Source organism: Corvus brachyrhynchos, unplaced genomic scaffold (assembly GCF_000691975.1).
Source record: "Corvus brachyrhynchos isolate BGI_N302 unplaced genomic scaffold, ASM69197v1 scaffold229, whole genome shotgun sequence".
In the NCBI taxonomy this organism is placed as follows: Eukaryota; Metazoa; Chordata; class Aves; order Passeriformes; family Corvidae; genus Corvus; species Corvus brachyrhynchos.
In genome coordinates, this window is record NW_008240042.1 from 24,912 (window position 1) to 46,936 (window position 22,025).

The 22,025-nt window shown below is 42.3% G+C and overlaps 1 protein-coding gene across 1 annotated transcript; it reads right to left on the reverse strand.

Moving 5' to 3' along the window:
* Positions 1–403: 403 nt before the first annotated feature.
* On the reverse strand, positions 404–14,612 carry KLHL8 (kelch like family member 8). The gene is made up of 9 exons (XM_008641257.2): positions 14,285–14,612; positions 10,796–11,344; positions 8,203–8,389; positions 7,357–7,500; positions 6,057–6,168; positions 4,208–4,376; positions 3,520–3,679; positions 2,349–2,550; positions 404–1,896 (listed from the first exon to the last, which is right to left on the reverse strand). Exons 1-9 carry the CDS (start codon positions 14,486–14,488, stop codon positions 1,773–1,775), a joined length of 1,851 nt encoding a protein of 616 aa, XP_008639479.1. The 5' UTR covers positions 14,489–14,612; the 3' UTR covers positions 404–1,772.
* Between the last annotated feature and the right edge of the window lie 7,413 nt (positions 14,613–22,025).

Sequence of the window (22,025 nt, forward strand, 5' to 3'; positions counted from 1 at the left end):
GTGGTCCAGGTGCGTGAGTCACACACAGGCTGCACCCACAGGTGTCACACTCTCCCACCCAGAGGAGAAATGGATCAGCTGGCAACCTGCACTTGGTCTCACAGTCAGGGTCACTTGGTAGAAAACTTGGGGTTTTTGTTAGCCAGGACATCCATAGAAGGCAACATTTAGTCCCAGAGAGGGAACCTCTATCCCTCCTTTCCACCCTTCAGTCAGGTGAAGAGCCACAAGAGTAACCACATCCTTGAGAGGAGGGCAGCGGGGTGGAACAGCCGATGGCTGTAATGCAGGATTCTCTCTGCCAACAGAAGCTTCCTGTTGAGAAATACACACTGCAGAAACCAAAAAATACTCAATGTTGTAATGTTTCCCAGCACCAGCAAGCTCCAGAGATACAATAAACAACGTGCTTTGAAGTACAAATGTTTTATTGCAGTGTTTCATTATTTACAGTACCGTTCACTTTGTCCCTGGGTGCTACCAAAGTGCAAAGCCATTTCGGGCAGGGAAGCTAAATGATGGTAACTCGGCAGAAAAATACAACTGTGCCTCGCTCCTGCTGTCCTGCCTCTCCTGGTCCTGAATGCAGAGAAATTTGCTGCTCTCCCTGGGCATTTGGAACAATTTGGTAACTGTGAAACTTTGGTCACAAAGGATTGTCACTTGGTCTGTTCAAGGTGATGCAGGGCTGTCACGTTGCTGTCTCAATTTTTGATGGAAGTACTGGTTTATTACCAATTATCTTTCTGCTGACTCTCTTTGGTTCATTTAAGGTTTTGCTCCCTTTTATCTGCTCCCTTAAAAGAGCCAACCTTGAGAATGTTACCAGAGCTGCTACTGGATACTGAAATCAGTCATGTCTTCTAGAGTTGCACTTAAAAGTTTTACAGAATACCACAAATTTTATTATGCATTTCCATTTTGTATAAAAATGGTGACTCAAACACCACTGAAGCCTACATTTTCACACAGTACCATCTCAAAGTAGGACAAATTCAGGAAGGACCTCTCAACAGAAACACTCCTTTGGAGAAGAGGGTAGTAACTACAGATTTTACTGAAGACTAGAGAATCCCAGTATTCCAGTGGCTAAACTCAGATCAAGAATCTTTCCAGCTTTCTAACAAGTTTATTAGCTCGAGAAAGTATTTTTTAAGACAGTTTTCAGACTGAATCCCTGCAATTTCCACTGCTGTCAGCATTCCCTTGAGAGGTGAGCAGTGAACTTCTCTGCCTCAGCTATCTCCGTGTGCATCAGGGATGTCGTTACCTTCTAAAACTTGAGACACCTTCTGTTCCAAAGGTCTTGTACAACTGGGAAACATTTAAGACTCCATTCCAGAAAACAAGTTATATGAAATGGCACTCGAGCTCTCCAGAGAACATGCAGCAGGGCTGTTGGGGGAAGCTCAGCAGCAGGAGCTGCTGCGGCGCTCCTCACCACATGCCTGATTGATTTACAGTTCAATACTGAGTCCCTGCAATAGCTGCCTCAAATGATTCTGAAATTACAGCTTCTCAGAAATGGGATGATTGCAGTTCTTGGCAGGTTTGTTCCTGTGAGTCACGCTTTTATTCCATGTTTTCACAGGCTTTTGTGTATCACTACTGACAGAAAGCCACCAAAAGCTTTACAGTTGCAGAAGATACCATTTTCACAAAGAAAATGTATTTGATTTATTCCTTAACCTACCATACAAAACACAGTGTTTAAAAGCTGCACAGTGCCTCCCTAGTAGCATTCCTTTGGAATTTGGAGGAGGCAGCAGAGCTCACATGCAGTCCACAACGTTGCTAGACCCTTGGCCCATGTCCCGGATCTGGCTGCTGAGACAGGAGCACACAGCCACGCCTGCCCCTGCCCTGCAGTGCGACACTGAGCCCACGAGTTCCCACCTACGGCAAAAAAGGAAAGTTAAGTTCCTGCCCTTTCTGAGCAACCTGGAAGTATTTTCTGTGCCTGAAATTCTGTTGCACTGCCTAGCTGTTCACTCTGCACAAAAACACACCCCACTTAGTGCAAAATCAAATTGACACTGCCTAGCTGTTCACTCTGCACAAAAAACACACCCCACTTAGTGCAAAATCAAATTGAAACAAGCAGGAGAATGTTATTGAATGAAAGGGTGAGGACAAGGGATAGAGAGGAGCAGAGGAGGAGGTGCTTAAATATTTAGAAGACTGCCCTAGTGATATAAGCAGCAGTCCTGCACTGATAGTTATGGATATGATTCAATTATTACCAGGAAACAACAGCTAGACTCCTCCTGCACACTGTTTCTATGCTGGTGTTTTCATACAGGCAGATTTTCTTATCTTATTAAGCCAAGCAAAACATTTGAAATTACCGGTTCACTATGGGATCAAATGCTTCCACTGTGTTCAGGTACACATTGCCATTATGACCTCCGACTGCAAAAATTTTCCCCATCAGTGTCGCTATGCCAACACCACCCCTCGGAGTTGTAAGCTCTGCCACATATTCCCATTTGTTACAGCGTGGGTCGAACCGCTCCACCGAACTCAGGGGCGAGTTGTCATCAAAGCCACCTGCAAACAACCATCACAAGATCAGCTTTTGGCACTTCTGGTGCAGGGGATATCCAAGACCGGCATTCTCAGCATTCAGGGGGTCCTGTCCAGCTCTCTCTTTACTGGAACTTTACATGCTCCTAAAAATTAACCTAACAGCTCTCCCTCCTCTCACTGCACAAACATCACTCAGAATGACAGTTTTATTCTACTCAAGTTGCAAGGATTCTAATTTTATTATTTTTCTCCTTGAATTCATCATACTTATAATGAAACAGCTTCCCATTTGGAAGAGAAAGAAACCTAACACCAGCAAAAGGATGGTCTCAATCTTGCACTTATTTTACTTTATGCAAAACACACTCTAACAGCATTCTCAAATTACAGCATTGGCAAATATATGAGTAGAGAAAAAAAAATCCTCATATAAGACTCAGTGATGTTGACATCACTTCCCCTTGTTGGGGAAGCTGTCAGAGGAGCATTTTTTTTGAAACCTATTTAGCACTTATAATAAATCAGGGCTTTTTAACTATCACTATGGCACACCTACCTGGCATCTTCCTCTCAGGAAAGCAGGTAAATACAAGGTAGCACACAAGACAAGAAGCTGTGGAATAAGTGCAAAAAAACCTACTGTTGTCTACACTCGGAACACAACTCGAGTGCTTTGAAAGCGTGTTAATTTAAGAATAGTTTGCTAAAAGGAAACTCAAAAGTAGTGAATCTTGAGAGGATTTTCTAATACGGGCATATTGTCTTTAACAGATCAGCCCTCCTGAAATATGGGTTAGGAGCTGCTTTTCATTTCCTTGCTAAGGTACCTTCGTTTAAGCGTGCCCTGGTTGTGCTTGCTTTCTTCTCCTGCCCAAGAACACCAAGTACAGGTCAGCTCTATCTGTTCCTGGTTCCTCTAGCAACAACAGCCTCTTCCAAAGGCCAGCACTTGGCAGCAGCAGCACTATAAGATGCCACATTCCTACTCACCCACAACATACAAGCAGCCATGGAGCTCGCTGACACCGTTCCCAGCCCTTCGCTGACCCATCTCTTTCACTTCTATCCACTTATCCAAGTGGGGATCGTATTTCTCCACACTGGAAAGAGATGCTACACCATCATTGCCACCCACAGCATAAACATGGTTCTGGAAAACAGTTGCACAAAGATTATTTGTGATGTAGTTGCCTTTACTCAGCTTTTCATAAGCAGCGTTAAAATTATAGGAAAATGTGGTATATCCACTTTTATTTAAGAATTCCAACAACAGATATAATTATCGAACATAAATGCTATCTCTTGCAATTAAAAGAAGTGAAACTGTTACGTAGTGTTGCAGCTCTTTTTCAGAGCATAAAGGGATTAAAGTACAGCATGCATTTGGTACTTTTAAACACAGTGACCATGACAAACCAAGCTGCTGAGACAGGAAGCACTATACATGTCATTAGAAGGGTATTCCTCCCAGTATCTCAAATACTGTTGAAACAGTTCAATTTGATATGAGTATTATCCTAAATATCCCCACTTTTTGCACAGGGTTTTGATGACCAGAGGCGCTCATACCCACCAGCTGCATTTTGTTCAAGACCTTGTGTTCTACCTTGTGAAAGCAGCTCCGAAAAGCAGGTGGGTTCCCCAGCTGGCCACAGCCTGGGAGGAAGCAGTGACTCACCACCAGGGCTACGGAGCCAACGCCGCCCCGGGGAGTGTTCATGGAGGCCACCGTACTCCAGCGATCCGAGTCGATGTCGTAGCGCTCCACGTCGCTGAAGCACGTATTGTCATCCAGGCCCCCGATGGCGTAAATGGGGCCACCCAGGGACGCCAGGGCAATGCCTCTCCTAGGGAAACACAGCACCAACACCTCAGTGCAAATCCTTAACCAGAGGGAGCAACACAGCAAATGCAATGGTACACGAATGGTGCCTGTTTCAAACTAGGGTGGAAAGAGTAATGCAAATTTAAAAAGTGACGTTTATAGTAAATCATGTGGCTGGCTCTCTGCACACCCATGTCATTTTGACTTCTTGTCAACTCTAAGGCCAAGTCCTCTGCTGACATATCTGGGTATGTGACAATGTCTTAGGTATGATTTCTCTATCTCAGTATTGAACTTTTATGCCTCCTATTTTGTTTTACTGAATCTGGTGATGAACCAAAACCTGCTGGTTTTAACTTCGTTGGTATAGCTGGCTGCTACCATTTGAGAATGACTGGGGGTGATACTAATACATATTAGAAGACAAACCTGTGCTGGATAATAAATAGCTGAACTCTAGCAAGATTTAATTGCAATTTCTTCCATTCTGGTGTATTTTTATTAAGTGTTAAAATGGTTGTCAAACTTGCTTGTACTAATCTACCAATATGAGAGTACAATCAGTATTATAAAATTGAAAGTATGGTCTAGAATATGAGCATCAAGTTTCTGCTTTAGCTACCAAGAGAGGTGATCTACCATGTCATTGACAATATTCTTGTCTCATTAAAGAGGGCAGGCTCAGAGGAGGCAGGAGCAAGGGAGGCACAATCTCTCTACAGAACAAACAGTGTGGCAAGATCTTGGGCTTATCTTAAATTGCCTCAGCAGATAACACAGACACCACTTAATGGTGGCAGTTTTTTTCTCTACTAAGTGTTCCAATGCCTCCATGAATGGGAGGAGTGGAGCTGGGAGGTAGCCAAGACACAGCAACCCTTCCATTTACCCGGGTACTCAGTAATAAATGCCACAAAAATCTAGGGCGGATTGTTGCTGAGATTATGCCCCAGGGTGGTGGCAGGAGGGAGGAAGCAGAGCAAGCCACTTCCAGAGTCTGGGTCTTCTACTTTAGTTAGGTGACAGCTACAAATAGCTTTAGGACTTAGCCATACTTAATATTTCATTCCTACTTGTGGGTAATGCTTTTCAAAACAACAAATAACAAAATGGAATGCAGAATTAAGGATACTGATTTAAATAACGGCAGAAACAAAAAATTACAGACCTTTGAGTCCAGTAACTCCTTAAAAGAATCTTAAATGTCAAGGCAAGAAAAGTCCTCAATCTCACTTTCATATTGAGTGCTTCTGGACTTTTGTGTGAAAAACATAGGCAGCTATTTGTTTCCTGGTGTAGTATTTCACTTGTTTTATTTTCACTATGAAGTATTTCACTTTTCATGTTATGCTGGCAGTTATTTTGCTCATTCTTAAAAAGAGCAAAAAACCCACAGAACCAGTTCATCAGTTCCAAGTTGTTTACTGGGCACAGCAGACAGGCCCTAGATGCCAGAATGCAAGCACATAGCTGGAGTAGAAGAGGTCCCTGCTCTAGAAGCCAGCTCCTCCAAAAAAAAAAAAGAACAAAAGGGTAACATATTTATAGCATAAAGCTCCAAAATAGGGGGGGGGGTGGGGAATCCTAGAAATAGAACAGTTTGAAGACACCCGAAAAAGGCAGGACAGGCAGGATGTTTTTCAGCATCAGCAAGAAATGGCACATCACAGACTAGGACTTGGAGCGTGGGACATATGTATACCTCTTTGTGTTCATTGATGCCTTCATCATCCACTTGTTTGTGAGAGGATCAAAGACTTCCATGCTTCCTAAGTGTTCATTTCCATCATGTCCACCTACTGCGTAGACTTTACCTAAACACACAGACATCTTTTGATACAGAGATTGCTTGGCAACATTTCAGTTTTCATTTATGTAACATCCCTGCCTATGTGGAGACAAAGAGGTCAAACACAGGTAAAAGTTTTAGAATGTTTTCAATATCAGAGTTTTATATGCTGTACTCAACCAGGAATCTGTTCTAATGTGGACTTTTACACAAAGCTTGAGATTATGTAGACAAAAACATCTTCCCCTAATTTACTAATTTACTAATAAAAAGTACTGCAGGTCAAATCAGTTTGAACATATGTACCAGTCTCTTCAGATTCTCCATGGAGAAAAATGATCTCTGTTCTGCTGCAGCAACAGAGGGGCTACCATGTACAAGGGAAAGCTGCATTATTGGTGCTAAGCTGCTCTGGACTGCACAGACCTGTTTTCAGAAGATGGAGACCCAAAAATAAAGCTAGGTCTGCTCTTGGAAGAGTTATGGTCTTAGTAACTTTCCAGTATGGATTTAAGTAAGAAGGGAGCCAGTATGAGCACTAAAAAATTCTGGGTGACTGCTGTGTAAGGCTGTTTCTTTATAAATGGATTTTTAGAAAGTAAATCACCTATTTAAGGCAGGAGGCTATATACAGTTCAGCTGGGCTGGGAAGAACCTTTAAAGTTCATCTAGTCCAGCCCCTCTGCAATGAGCAGGGGCATTTTCATTTTCAGGTTGCTCAGAGCACCATCCAGTCTGACCTTGAATGCTTCCAGAGATGGGACATTTACCACCCCTCTGGGCAACCTGTTCCAGGTTTTCACCAACCTCACTGTAAAAACTTCTGCTTGATATCTAATGTAAATCTACCCTCTTTTAGTTTAAAGCCATCACCTCTTGTCCTGTTACAACAGGCCCTACTAAAAAGCCTGTCCTCATCTTTCTGGTAAGCTCTCTTCAAGTACTGAAAGGCCACAATAAGGTCTGCATGGAGCCTTCCCAAGTCCGAAACAGCCCAACTCTGTCAGTTCCCAGTAATGTCTTTTCCATAAACACAGTCTCAGACTGGCTCAGGACCAAACACTCCTTCAAGGGGGAGAAGCTTTACTAAATTGAAGACTATCCAACAATTAAGCAATTTGTTTACTACTTGTACAGCTAGTGAAAGTACCAATTCGGCAGAAGGAGCAAACAAGTGCCTTTTGCCTGGGGTTGCTTGAATAGGGTTACTGACCTCCCACGGAGATCACACCCACGTGCCTCCTCCTGCTGTTCATTTCAGGGCCGAAGAACCAGTTGTTCTTACTGATAGAGTAACACTCGATGCTGCGGAAGGGGTCACCCGATCCACCTCTGCCACCGACACAGAACAGCACACCTGGAGAACACAAAACAGGTTTCCAGAGAACTAGCAGGAGGATGGGGAAAAACAGCTGTATAGCAGAGCAACTGAAAATTATGTAGCTCGGGGCAAGTTGTATCTCACTTCAAGAAGCACAGTCACTGCCCTTCATAACTGGATACTAGATTTTGGCCTTTGCTTGACATCCTGCTGTGGCAATTAGCTATCTATGCTCTTGTAAAAACAATGCATATTTTAAATATGCTTTTTGTGATTTGGCTTAAGGAGGTAAATCCATTGTTTGTTAAATACAATGGAGAAATTATGATTTGCAGTCTAATATTCATCACTCACTTTTGGTGTAGGTTAGTCAAAGACTTTAAAAGTTAGCTCAGCCTTCAACACCGAAAGAGAACTGTCCACTGTTTTCAGTACAGCTTCGAACAGATTGCCTGGTCATAACATACTTAACAGCTCTGGCTTTAATATAGATAGAGCCAATCAGGATAAATTATTAATGCTTTAAAGAAAGAAAATGACTGCTAAAGTTCTGCTAGGAAAATGCAGCACATTACCTAAATACCAGAGAGGTACATAATGGCTTTCCCAATTTTGCATTAAGTCATGAACAACCCTCGATACCAAGCTATACCTGCTTGCTATCAAGACACCTGCACAGATGTGCTGCCTTTTCTTCACACCACTCCCTACTGGGTAACCAGACACACATTTAATTACCAGCAGTCTGCTTCCTTGGTGTTGTGCGAATGGAGTACTCAAAGTCAGGCACTGCCCTGCTGCTCAGGTGAAGGTGGTAGTTTCTTGCTTCATCCAGCAAATCCCTACATTTTAGATTCTGCTTGACAATCTCTTCCTTTGCCACAACACCCATAAGGAAACAAACGGGCAAGAGAGGCAGCCGTACCTGACACAGAAATGAACACAGTTGGAGAAACTGGCTGAACTGCTGAGTGTCACCAAGCACTGCTGCACATGCACCAGCTGGCAGCTCCGGAGCCAGCCGGCAGCCCCATGCTCTTCAATAAGGAGAGCAGCTCTCAGAGCTGTTCCGGACAACAGTGATATGAACAGTTCTTTTTAGTGATAATGTTTGCTACAACCATTTGCATTTCAGCCACAGAGAAGTGTCCCTTGGCCCAGGCCATGCTGAAGAAGATGAGCTGCTGCCTGTGCTGCACCTGCACCTGCCCAGCACAATGCAGGCAGTACCCGTGGCTTTACCAGGGCTTTATCAGGTTAATGTGCTGTTGGGTATGAATTTTCAGCTCACTGCTATGCCACTGTAAGAGGGCTTGTGTTAGAATGGTTCATTTTCTTTGGGTGGCAAGTCAAAAAGCAAACACTGTCACCATGAACTAAGTGTCTATGAAGGAGGTATTGCTAGTGCAGTAACACCTTTCTCTAAGGCAGACTTCACAGACTTCAAGATTAAAAAAACCCCACATGTTGAGAGTTAATTGTTTCCTTCTCAAAATCCTTCCTGCCATTTATTTCAGCAAACCTTTCATTCTTCTTTGTAAGACAAACAGTGCAGAATATGAAGTACAATCAGAGGCAAAGGTGGGACAAATATTAGTGGGGGGAACTGAAGCAATCCACCTGACTTCTTAAGGTTTGGAGTCAACGCTGTCAAGCAGCTCTCAGTTGGCTCAACAGCAATCGCGAAGAAGTCCAGCAGCTCCAGTGCTTTTCAGAGCAGCAGGATGGGCCTGTTACAGCACTGACAAGCGTCCCTGTCTTGAAGCAAGCATGTGCCTCTACCTGTTCTTCCTTACCTCCTTGCTTTCAGTCCCACTTCTTCCTTTATTTTGGCCCAGCTTATTTGAGGCTACTTTAAAGCACCACTGCAGCCCTGCTGACAGGCTCCTGAGGTTAGTGATGTGGTAAGAACTCCAGGCGGACAGACTCAGACCTCATTATGGGAGTAAAACCTGTAAGGCTGATTATGACATGGATAATCACTGCCTAGAAGCCCAGGCATATTTTCAGCTAGCAGTAATGTCCAAGTCAACTGATGACTCCCTATGCTCTGGCAAATAACCCGTATTTATAAAGGAAGGGGTTTACTTTTTCATTGCTTGAATCTAGACTCTGGTTTCCATCAATAGAATAAAACTGTTAATCTCATCTACTAGCACAACTGGGCAATAAATATAACTTTTTTTTTTAAAATCTCTAATTATATTGCTTGTAAGTTTAAGCATAGTGTAAGAAAGAAGGGGTTTTTGTACCAAAAACCTCATGCTAGTCTAGATGAAACTGAAGGTTTTTGGAAGACAGCTAATAAACCATTGTGATCTTTTCCTAGGAAATGTGAAAAATGATTCATGAAGACAATGACAGCAGCATCTTAGTGGACCTCTCCTTACTCACATAATGCCAACGTTATCAATTCAGCCAAATGCAAAATAATCAAGTTGGAGTTCAGTGACAACTAGAACTGCACAGCCAATCCTACCTGCTAAGACACATGGCATGTTTTGCAGCACATGGCGTGCAAATCCTTCCCAGTACAGGTTCTCCACATATATTCTCTCACAAATACTGTATAAACCCCCATACCCAGCACACAGGGAGCTTGAATAAGTGAAGCAGCTAATGCTTTGACAGGAGGAACTCCGATGGGTGTTCAAGTAAGTCCAGCCAAATGACCTTTTGATACCTGTATGTGTTTTCTTTCAGAAGCAGTGAGCTTGCATCAAGTCTAGACAATTAAACTGCCAACTCCTTTTGGCTCCTACCATGGTAGTCTAGTGAGCATTAAAAAGTCTATCATGTTTCATAGCCTACTAGGGCTAACACATCTTGCTCTTTTGTTAATGAAATACATGAAATATTCTAGAAGTAGCACAACTTGATGTGACACATCTCTGTTAGTTTCCTTTCCTAGCCATGTAAGAAAACTCAGCAGTTTTGCCTCCTTTCTAAAGCACAAATACGTAACAGCAAGGGCAGTGAGCATGAGTGGCTGTATGAGTGGCAAGCCAAGTGAAGTGATGGCTTTATTTTCTGTTTTGTGTCAATATAAAACGTTTCTGCTCAAGCGCAGATGTAGCTTTTTGTTGGTCCCCCACCTCCCAGCCATGAGTATAAAGTGAGTACCCTTCTCACTACAGAAACAGGAGAATATCACTTCTCCCTGATATTTAAGAACTCTTAACTTGCTTACACTGTCAACTCCCAACCATGAACTGGACGAGGCACCAAAAGCTATGAACATTTTCAGCTTGAGATCTACTCACGTACAAAGAGCTGATTACACAACCAAACCAGCGATGGGACAGGCACTTGGTGCCTCTGTGTGCCCTACCTGTGCAAGGATCTCATCCAGCCACGTAGCGTGATGCTGTGGATTGGCCAGCAGCCACTTGATAGCAGCATTGTAAACTTGCTTTTCGTTTTCAATATTCAGGTCACTGGAGGACAGGAGTTTATGGAGGTGCTGTGGTGACACACTGACAAAGTCCTCGCACTCCATCACTTCTGTAAAATGTTCACAAGCAAACTGATCAGCCATGTCCATCAGGTCGATGCGGTTGTGGCTCTCGGCGAACGCCCTGACTGCCAGGCAGTTGGAGGGGTGGAAGTGCAGCTTCATGTATTCACAGCAGGCCTTTGCCACCAGTTCCACCTGCAGGATGCAGGCAGCATACAGGAGCGGCTGGACGTTATCCACTGTCAGTGTGAGCCGCGAGGAGTACGCGAACTTCACCAGGTCCTCGATGGCATCGCCGTCAAAGTCCCTGATCTCGATCAGCTTCTGCTTGGCTTCAGCCATTTCCGAAAGAAACATGGCTCGGAAGTATGGAATAACACAAGCTAGCACCAGTTTGTGGCAGGAGATTAGCTTTGAACCAACCTGAAAAGAAAAGAACAAAAAAACCCCTGATGTTTTACTGGAATGTCGGTTTTGGCTGTGAAAAGAGGAGCAGTGAAGCTGAAATAAGAATTCTAGATTCGATGTGTTTTGTCTGTACTTTGTCCACACAAATTAACCCCATTTGCCTTGAAATTCTGACATTACATCCATGTATCCCAAGGAATTCTAAGTTGTAACTTGGCCATCAGAGGAGAGCAAAGCCGTAATACAAGGAAGCAAAAGCACTGATGCACTGAACCTGACTTTCTTTAAAAGGCTTATGAAGCCTCTGTAGAAATATTCTAGATGCACCTTGTAGACAGGAGACACTAGTTTTGTATGTACTCAGAGACTTTAAGGGGAGGAAAATTAGAAAGTGACGTTTTTAGACTACTTAATTTAGACTTCTGTACTTTTATTACTGTCAAGGAACTGATGTTTATAGAAGCAAATCTATGTAAAAACATAGGAATAACAGCTATTTCAGGGGTTATTAAAAGTTACCAATCACTTCAGTATTTTTAGAATGTTTAGCCACAAAAGACAGTGTATTCCCCAAAAAGAGAAGGTATTTCTCAAAATTCTGATCAGAAAATGTAAAATAAGCTTTTCACATACAAAATTCTAGAACTCCATTACATTAAAAAATAATCTAAATATTGAAGGTAAATGACCAATCCACTGCTATTTGTGTTCCAGGAGTGCTTTCTTACAGCCTTTGTCACTCTGCAGTCTGCACTAACATAAAGGGATGGCTGACTTAAGCAACCAGTTTCCCTGACCGACTCAAATAACATGCTCATTTTCAGATGAAGGTGTTACAGAGAGCTGTTGTGCACTTAAAATAAAAAGATACTAAATTATAAAGGATATTTTGGAGTTTTTTCTAGCTCTGATTCAATACACAATTGCTCTACCTTTTTAAAGAGTATGATCAACACAAGTGTAGCCTACCTGGTGAGCAGCGAGTTGAGTACAGAAAGCAAACACACAAGCAAGAGTATGCAGATTAAAAAAGAGGAAAAGATGGATGGTTCAGTGTGATTACATCAGATCACCCCAGAAGGAACAATTCAGACCTACCAAATGAACAAAAAGCAAACCAACAGGAGAAAAGCAGATGGTATTCATCTGCCACTCTCTGCCTTCTAACAGCCTCCTAAGACTGTTCATATGACAGCAGCAGCAGAGTAGGTGAAATTCCAGAATTTTAAATTAATTCCAGAGGAAGTCTCCGTGTGTGTTCCCACAGCTTATTACTGTTATCAGCACTCCAACCAACTAACTACAGTACTGATACAAAAAAATGCTACCAGTGGTCTGCTACGTAAAGCTCCCAGGCCATTCTTACCTTCAGACACTTTTATTCTGCCCATCATCCCACTCTCTAATTAAACCTTCCTTTTGAATTAAGTGGCTTTACTATGTTACCCAAATCTGCTTAACTTTAAATCACAGAATGGTTTGGGTTGGAAGGGACCTTAAAGGTCATCTTGTTCCACCCCCTAACATAGGCAGGGACCTTCCACAAGTTATCTAGCATATTCTTGGTATTTTGAAATCAAGAGTTCCCCTCCAGTTACTAACAATCCTATTTTAAGAGCCAGCAGTTAAAACAATAATCAGTCTGACAACAGCAATGCCAGAATTGCTCACTATCACAGGTCACACACAAAAGCAGAAAGTTCAGTAGAGATCTGATTATTCTTAAAACCTGAGCGAGGCCCAAGCACTACAGGAAGAAAAATCAAGCCCCCATGAAAACTCTAATTCAAGTACATAGTTACCAGTCACTTGGAAATCCCTGATTTAGGAAGCCATACAATAAGATTTCCACAGGTTGCTCCAGCCTTCACTGAAAGCCAAGTCATGTCACCTAATATTCTTAAATTACCAAAGCAGCTCCACACAGATCATACAAATGGACATTAATACAAGCCTAACTTAGGGAAAGTTAAACTGCAGCTCCAGTAAAGTGTTTTTTCCAAGGCAAGTTTCCCTAGCAGGAGTATACATTTAACTATGTTTATAAAATAAGACTGTCTGCCGTTTTTTTGCAAGGGTAACTGGAAAGGAAGGAAGGTAAGAATGAGGTCAACAAGAAAAGGGATGAGGAGAGTTTGTAACACCAGGGATATACATCTGTCAGGGATTTTCCCTGTTCATATCTAACAGTCAAAGTGGCAGGCTAACAACTTCTCCTAAAGGCATGTGTCATTTGTTCTTGGTTTAGGAACTGTGCTTCATCATTATTCCTTAAGTAACTATCTTGCACTAGTAAGTTGTTTAGCTAAGCAATACTTAATATTTAGAGGTGCTGGCACCCACTTCTGCGCATGCTAGATACAAATTTATTGTGATCAGGATGTAAGTAATATACAGCTGAGTTTAAAATAATGCATTAAAGCAACGCTATGCAAGAATCATAAAATTTCCTTCCTCCCTCTTCTCCTTTACTCTTTGATCAGCTGTAGAACACAACTGTCTGGGTTTGGTTTTTTTTTCTTTTTTTGAAGAATGCTGGAAGATAGATTTGTTACAGAAATCCTGTTTGCTGAGAAGAATCTAGCAAAACAGCACAAAATGCAGAAATGGAGGTAAAATTAGGGATCAAAGTGCATTGAGAACAAAGAGGCTACAAGGAGACAGAATTGCACAGTAATTACTGACCAACTCTGGAAACTTGCTTAGAAGGAAAGATGGATGAGGCCAAAGTCATGTACTTCCTCTCTCAGATTGTCAATATCTTAAGTGTTTAAATTTCAGCTGTAAACTTCCTAAATAAGGAGAAAAATATGAGCATCTCTAGAGATGCCTCAGATCCAAGAGGGATTCTGTGGCTTCCATATCCCTGCCAATATTCACAGCCACCTCCCAACACACTTCTTTGCAACTTAATCTTCAGACTGCTACATGCAATGGATATGTGACAAGTATCACCTTTAGTGTAACATCACAGAGCTCTCCAGCTTCAAAGAAGTGAAGAAGAGAGCTGTGAAAATCCCTCCAAGCCTCATTTGCCTCAAACACGAAGACATCGTCATCCCCATGACTGTTGGAAGACCGAGCTTGCTGCTGCTGCCGCCTTTTTCCTTTCATCAGATGTTGTTTTGCCTGCTCAGGGACCATGGATTCTGAAGCCATTGGCTGTTTCTTCTCTCACTGCATCAATCTTCAAAAACTCCTGCCAAGACAAAATCCAGCCCATCAGGAGCTAGGTACTAAAATTCAGTTCTGTTCATCTTCCTGTTTAAAAACACACACAAAAAAGAAAATTAGACATTAGGTAATGCTAGTACATAACACTTTGATTTCGTTATATTACTGCCTATGGTCTTACCTGGGGAAGGTGAGAGCAGAAGGGACAAAAATAAAAGACCCACTTGAATCTTATGTAGGTACCTTTAGGAAAAGACATTATTTATCAACTTATTGTCCACACTTCTTGAAAAGGACATGAAAAAGAAAAAGCAAATAGATACCACAGAATCATAGAATGGTTTGGGTTGGAAAGGACCTTAAAGATTATATAGTTCCAACCTTCCACTAGACCAGGTTGCTCAGAGTCCCATCCAGCCTGGCCTTGAACACTTGCAGGGATGGGGCATCTGCAGTTTCTCCGGGCAACTTCTTCCAGCGTCCCACCACCCTCACTGCAAAGAACTTCCTCCTAACATCTAATCTAAACCTCTCCTCTTTTCACTGGAACTGTTCCCATTTGTCCTGCGACGACCTGCCTGTGTAAAGTCACTCTTCCTGTAATAAGCCCCCTTTAAGTGCTGGAAGGTACTCCAGAGTATATTGAGAAGCATGTTCCTCTTACACTGACTACGTTTGGTTTCATGCCTTTTTAGTTAATTTATGATGCATTCATTCTTCATTCTATGCTAAGAGTTGATGATTGCTGTAGTTCAGTGATTTCTGCTCATGGACACCGGTGTTGGAGGAAGTGGACTGGCCAAAAGAACAAAAAGTTCTTCTGCAATAACAATTTAAGTCACATGTCTGGGAGCAGAACTGATTTTCCTTTGCGAGATTTTGAAAGTGTCCATGCCTCTTATTAAATCTACAACTCTTCCTGCATCAGTACCAGAGAAAAAGCAGGAAGTGACCTGAGGCGACCATACTCGTTCCTGCTGTAGGTCACAGGGTTGCTGCCAGCTCCATGTCCTGTGTGGTGACAGAGCTGGTGGCTGCACCAGGCCAGGCAGGTTAAAGTGGGATCAAACACGCCTGGAATATCTGCCTGTGTGGTGCTTTCAGCAAGATAAGTATTCTTCCTTTAAAAGATAAGTAAGAGAAAGATCTTACTTCTTCCAAAACTACAGACTATCTCAAAAATATTACGGATCACAGGATCTTTATATAGTTTATAGCAATGAATACCTTTTTCTGCTGAAAACCTAGTTTCATTATGCCAGATTTGACAAATTACTAAGATATTTTTCTATATCTTATATATATATATAGTGTATATATATATATACATATATATATAGTTCATTAAAATATTTTGGTTCTCAAATTAATCCTCCATGACTGGTACTCATGTTTAACATGCCCTTCAAAGAAGTCACTATTAGCACTGAGATCTGAAGCTGACACAGAGCTTCAGACACAATCTCCTGAGGTTATAAAAATTAGCATGAACAAACAAAAGGGAAAAGACTGTAGTTGAAATGCTGTACAAGGATGTTGAAAGGCATCATGTGTTATTCATTCACATGATAATGGAGGTAAGATATAGCATCTCTAGCCCACACTTGTAGGGAACTCATGCTTATTTCGGTCTTTGACACTCTGGCTTCATCACTCCCTGGTTACTCACACCTAACCATTGCTACAGTGAGCAGAAACACTGCTTTCAGACAGAACTGACACTGACTGCTAAATGAGAGTATACAGCTCCCAAGCCATAAGGTTTTTCCATCTGACACATAAGCTACATTTATCCTCATGCTTTAACTGCAGCTGCACACATACTTTCCTCATCTACTCTGTGTCTCAAGGTAAAAAATGCTGATGGTGTACATTTTACCTGTTCTGGGTATGCCATTGTAAACACCAACATAAAACCCATGAGTCTTATGAAAAAATCAGTGCTGCTGTTCGGGTGAATTTTTTACGCTATAAATGAACTAAGCAATACTACAAAAGCCAAACATAACTGATTTTAAGCAATGTTTTTCATCCATATCTCATGCTCATAGCAAATAAAGGTCTCAGAGATGCTCTGAGCTCTTGCCTGTAAGAAAAGAAGTTAAGTGCATACTTGGATTTATATATTTGATACATACTAAGTACACACTTGATATGGTAGGGGAAGAAACTAGAAATGATACCAGAGGAAACCAATGGCATTACTCAGGCACACAGCCATAGATAAGAAAACCATGTATGAGGGAGTGCCCAGTATTGTGGTATCAAATATGGGTATGGGAACATGAGAGCAAGTCAGCTACTGTTCCTCAGGTAAAGAGAAGGTTCTGCACCTTGTTAAAAATTTAACGTGTAACATAACCTTCAGAAATCCAGATAACAGTAGATTGACATACTTCAGCTTTCTTTTGATGAGACTTTGTGACAGGTATCTTAGATTTTTATTCTTCCCCCAAATCACCAATTCAGGAGCATCTTGTTTCTGTCATACATCTCGGTCATGCAAATCTTTTTAGACACCTATCCCCAAATCCTCTAGTGCTCTTAATTACAGCATCTCACAATTTGAGTCTTCAAACAAATCATCATCTGCTATGGGAAGTACCAGCTGTGGCCTTGTTTCATTTGGAGAAAATACTGTCTTGGACTCATGTTTAGCCATAGGCCTTTTCTGTTCTCAGATTTTAAATGAAGAAGAAATTAATTTTAGTAGCACTTGAATCAAGATACTAAGCTCTGGAAATCTGAAGATCACATCACAAAGTCATGAAGGTCAGTATATTTCAACTCCACAAACTAAGGAGAGCCATTAACAGATTTGCTCCCCAAATCAACAGTAATTCAACAATAACATCCCACTACTTGAGGTTAATTTAGTCCTGGGTGAATGCCACATACACACAGAGTCTTTCCTCTCCAGAACAAAACACTGCCATAGCCATTCAGAACTTCAATAACGTGCTCCCTTTTTCATCTTGGCAATTAAGTCTTCCAGCCTCCACACAGTCTAATATTTTGACACTAAGAGTACAAGTAACCATCACAGCAAGTGACTGACTCTAAGGAAACTAAAGGAAGTGCTTCATTCATCACATCATCTATCATTCCTTGTAAACAGCTGCTTGACACTTTTCACGAAGAAGTAGCTGTCTGAATAAAAAACCCAAACAAACCCCACACATGTTTACAGCTCAGCATCATTTGCTGAGAGTCAGTCAGCAATTTTCTAGTTCAAGTTAAAAATTTAGAAATATTGATGATGTCTGCTATTCTCAAGAGTGCAGCTGTTCCAGACCCCAAAGTGTGTTCTGGTCATCAGTGCTGGCCCTCAGGCAAGGGACTGAGGATCCCCTCCTAGCTGTTCCTCACACTTATAGAAGCAAGAAAGGATGGGAGGTCAGAGCACAAAGAGGTTATCTTATAGCTGCTGCAATTCAGTCCTAAAGTGATGTGATTTTGATTCAGACATTCTAGCTAAATCTTCAGCTGAATTAAGTGTAAAATTACTCAAGTCATACAGAGTACTTATGTTCAGTCGAGAAAAATTACCTCCATTTTGAAGCAAAAAGAAATTGAAGACAACAGACAGTGGTAGGACATGAATAACATTGCTCTGTTTTCCCCCCATAATGAAATTAAATCCCAGGAATCCTGACCGACAAGCCAACCTAGACGTTGGAGTACATGGCCTCTTTCCTCTGTGGAGCACCTTGAGAGATGGTGTCCCAGAAAGAAGGGATCATTCTTATTCTTCCTCTGACACATGGAAGGAAGACACTTCAGTGATACAAAACTAACAAAACCACAATTCCCACTTATAACCAAAACTAGGCAGCCTTCAGGTAAGAGGTATTATGATACCTATAAATCCAATGTTCCTTATTCAGTGGTACTGAAGCTGGAAAAATGGTGGCAGAAATGCTGGAGAAATCAAGATACAGATGAAGTTTCACCAAGTATCCTGTATGTAATTTCGGTTACCCACCCCAAAGATGAACGAAAATCACATCATGATCTGTGCAGAGAAGGGCAGTCAGCCTCCCTCAAAAAACAAAAAGGCCTTTTAATCTAAGGAGATGAGAAATGTGCCTTTGTACGTGTGGCTGTGTAAAACTAACTTGTCTAACACAGAGCCTGGTGAGTCTCTGTGGGTAATGAAATGCTCTCACTGCTGCCCACAAGATCAGAAAGCAGAGGCAGCAACAAGATCTTCTCCAGTTTAATCCACCTAACAGAGCAATTTGAGCTGCTGTCTTGTGTTGTGCTAAGAAAACTTGAACATTTGGAAAAAGGACAGCTGGCAGAGCTAAGGAAGACACAGATGGAGAGAAGTGGGAAGTGTAGGAGGCAGCTGCAGTGCAAACTGCAGACAAGCAGCAGCTTTGGCAGGGACTGTGCAAGCAGCTGTTTCACTGCTCAGTCTGGTTACAGCTACATCAGCAAGAAGGAACATGGAGGGAAAAAACTGATAGATGAAATAGTGTAGAAAATCCTCAGCTCTCTCCCATTCTCCATTCACTAATTCTATCAAGGATGATGTGGAAATTTTATGCAAAACTGTTCAGATGCCCATGCTAATTAGGTCAAATCAGACAAGGCTGGAAAACACGGGAATATTCAAATTACACACTGTATTACAACCCCAAGCCTACTGCACTTTTCAGCAGAAAGTTATTTAACAAAGAAAAATAGTCAGAATCCACCCACCTAACTGGTTTAGCTTGTTTAAAACCACCAGGATTGCTTTTGTAGAAACACATAGAAAAGTTTCTTAGACAACACTAATATACAGTTTCAAAATCCTTTCAGCATTTCCAAGGTTCTTTGCAGCAAAAAGTGACATTATGGTTTTGTGTTACTTGTCACACAGGTAGCTCAGTAACAGTGAAATGGGTACAGCTGGCACCATCTCTCATCAAAATCATCAATTGGATGATTTTTATATGTATAATCAAAACCCCATCAGTGCTGTAGACACACAAGCAGTGAATGAGGACTGCTCCTCCTTAGAAAATGCAACAGAAAAGGTGTTTTGTAGAGCATGAGAAGCATCATCAGATAAAATTTCATTTTGGAAATAATTCCTCCTGGCAGTCCCTTCATGCCGTTTTGAGACAGCTTCTTCCCAGCTCCCTTTGATTCAATGCTCAGTGAAGTTCTACTGAGGTTTAATCCTGGTTTCCATGAAACACCAGAAAGGCCACCTGTCTCCTGGGATTTATAGAATAACAGGTTGGCAATTTTGTTCAATTTTGCATTATAAAAAACAAACAAAACCCTAATATGCCATGATTTATTTATGCTTGATTTACTTTTGCTTCAGAACAACCCTCAGCAAAATCCCTCCGAAGTCACAAAACAGCAAAGTAGGACTCTGCTTTGCAGATACAGGGGTAACTAAGACATGGTTTATTTATGCAATGTAACCTTGGGAAGACCCAAAAAGTAGAACACAAAATAAAACCCACTGAAAATTGGTGCAATGGGAGCACAGTGAAGTGCTGATGGATAGATACGAAAATTTAACTAGCCTATTACATCACGACAACACAGAACAGTCCCTTACCAAGGAGAGGCACTATTGTCTTCTCTGATGGACTGTTGGGGTCTCCCCCCCTGCCATGGAGCCCTGGGAGATGGGCCCTGAGGGCACAGACACGGGGTTTCCCTGCCCCTGGTCAGCCTCATTCCCATTGGTTGGTTTGTGTTTCCCGGTGTGGCCAAGGTCCCTCGGGTCCCGTGACTGGAGGAGCTCCTGAGCTGAGCCCCGGCCATGCGGCTGGAGAAATAAACATCTCTGAAACATCTACCACGAATCTGTCCATATATACTTCCTTTCCAGGGGACTCCTGGTTTGATATATGCGTGTTACAGTAATCCCCGCTGCAACAATGGACCATATTAAAAATAACAATAGTTTAATAGTCTCCACAGCAGCATTTAGTCCAGCCATTCCCAGGAAGCATTAACAGAGAGCAAAATTATTTCTAAGTCATTTGGCAGCTTCCTGTATCCTGGATGTGTATATCAAGGCATGGTACCCACCAGAGCATTCCAGAACTGTAGTGAAACAATGCTTCCCACACACACACCAGTCCCTTTGTCCCAGGACTCTCTGCCTTAGCTGCCAACTATCATCACATTCTCTCATTTAGAGATTCACAAGACAAACTGCTCAAATCATAAAGCAGTATCACCTTCCTTTTGTCCCGGAGCTGCAAGCTCCTTCAAAATCTGAAATCAAGAGGTGGCAGAGGTAATACAAGACAAAAGGCTTCACAACCCAAGATGTTATAACCATTGCAGGAGATTATTATTACAAAATCTGTTCGGTGAAACCTGCTGGGGAAGAACTGAAGCACTGGGTAATGTGGTACTGTGCTGCCTTGCATCAAGTTACTGGCAGTCATTACACAATGATCCTGTCTTCGTGTGACTGATTACATTTGCCTTTACAAATAAATGGCCAACTAGAAAACTGGATGCCAGGCTACTGACATCCCACTAACAATTAACAAAATAAATGAGGTAATGAACACCCTGCACAGAAACCCCAGGCACAACCTCGCCATGTAACAACGCAGTCAAGCTTTTTTCACAGCACAAGAATTTGCACAGAGATTACAGGGGACTCAGCCCAAACTGACCCAAAATCTCAGACCACATTGCCTGAAGAAGGTGGCTGAACAAAATGCAGCTTAACCTCCATTTCCAGCAAAGACATATGTGACATGTCTGTTGTGGTTTTGTTTGCCAACACTTGATCAGCTATTTTACTTGTTGTGGTACTTGTCTGTAGTGTGATTTGTTTCTTGATTATCCTTCCCGAAGCCTTTGCACCCAGCACAGAAATCACAGAAAACCAAGTATCCCTGAGTTTTGTAACTTTTACAAGTGTAGGATATATAGGAATGACTTAAGAAAAGGAGGAAACAGATCTACTTCCCAGCGGCCAGTAAGCAATTGCCTTGAGTGGAGATGGGAAGGGGGAACCCATCAAAGGAGGAAGGAAAGCCAAGCAGGCTGGGGGAGCTGTGACATCCTAAATTCTCATTTATTTGAGAAGGAAGGAGAGGCTAGGAACTCCTGCGGCTCTCCCCAGTAGCAAAGGGCAATTTCTTGCTGGTCTTTTTTAGCACAAATATTTGTTTTGGGGTAAGCTAAGTGACTACTCGTTATCCTTTACAAAACGCCAATAGTGAGCTGACTAAGGCACTACCTTTGGCTGTGGTCTGCACATGGAGCATCTTGAAACGCGTGGAATCCGGGCTCAGTTAATTTTTAATTAACGTTTATCTCTTTCTCGAGTGGTGTGGCTGCCAGGGTTCTCTCTGTGGATGCTCCCGCACCGCAAGCCCCCCGATGCCGAGCCCGGGCACCGTGCCGCCTCTGCGCTCTCTGAGCACAGCCCAGCCCGGGTACCCATTTGCACGGATTCCACTTTAATTCACCACACACCCGCGCTCGGTCCGGCTCCCTGGCTCCGATCTCGGCGATCCCCGTGGCCGAGGAGGGAGCCGGG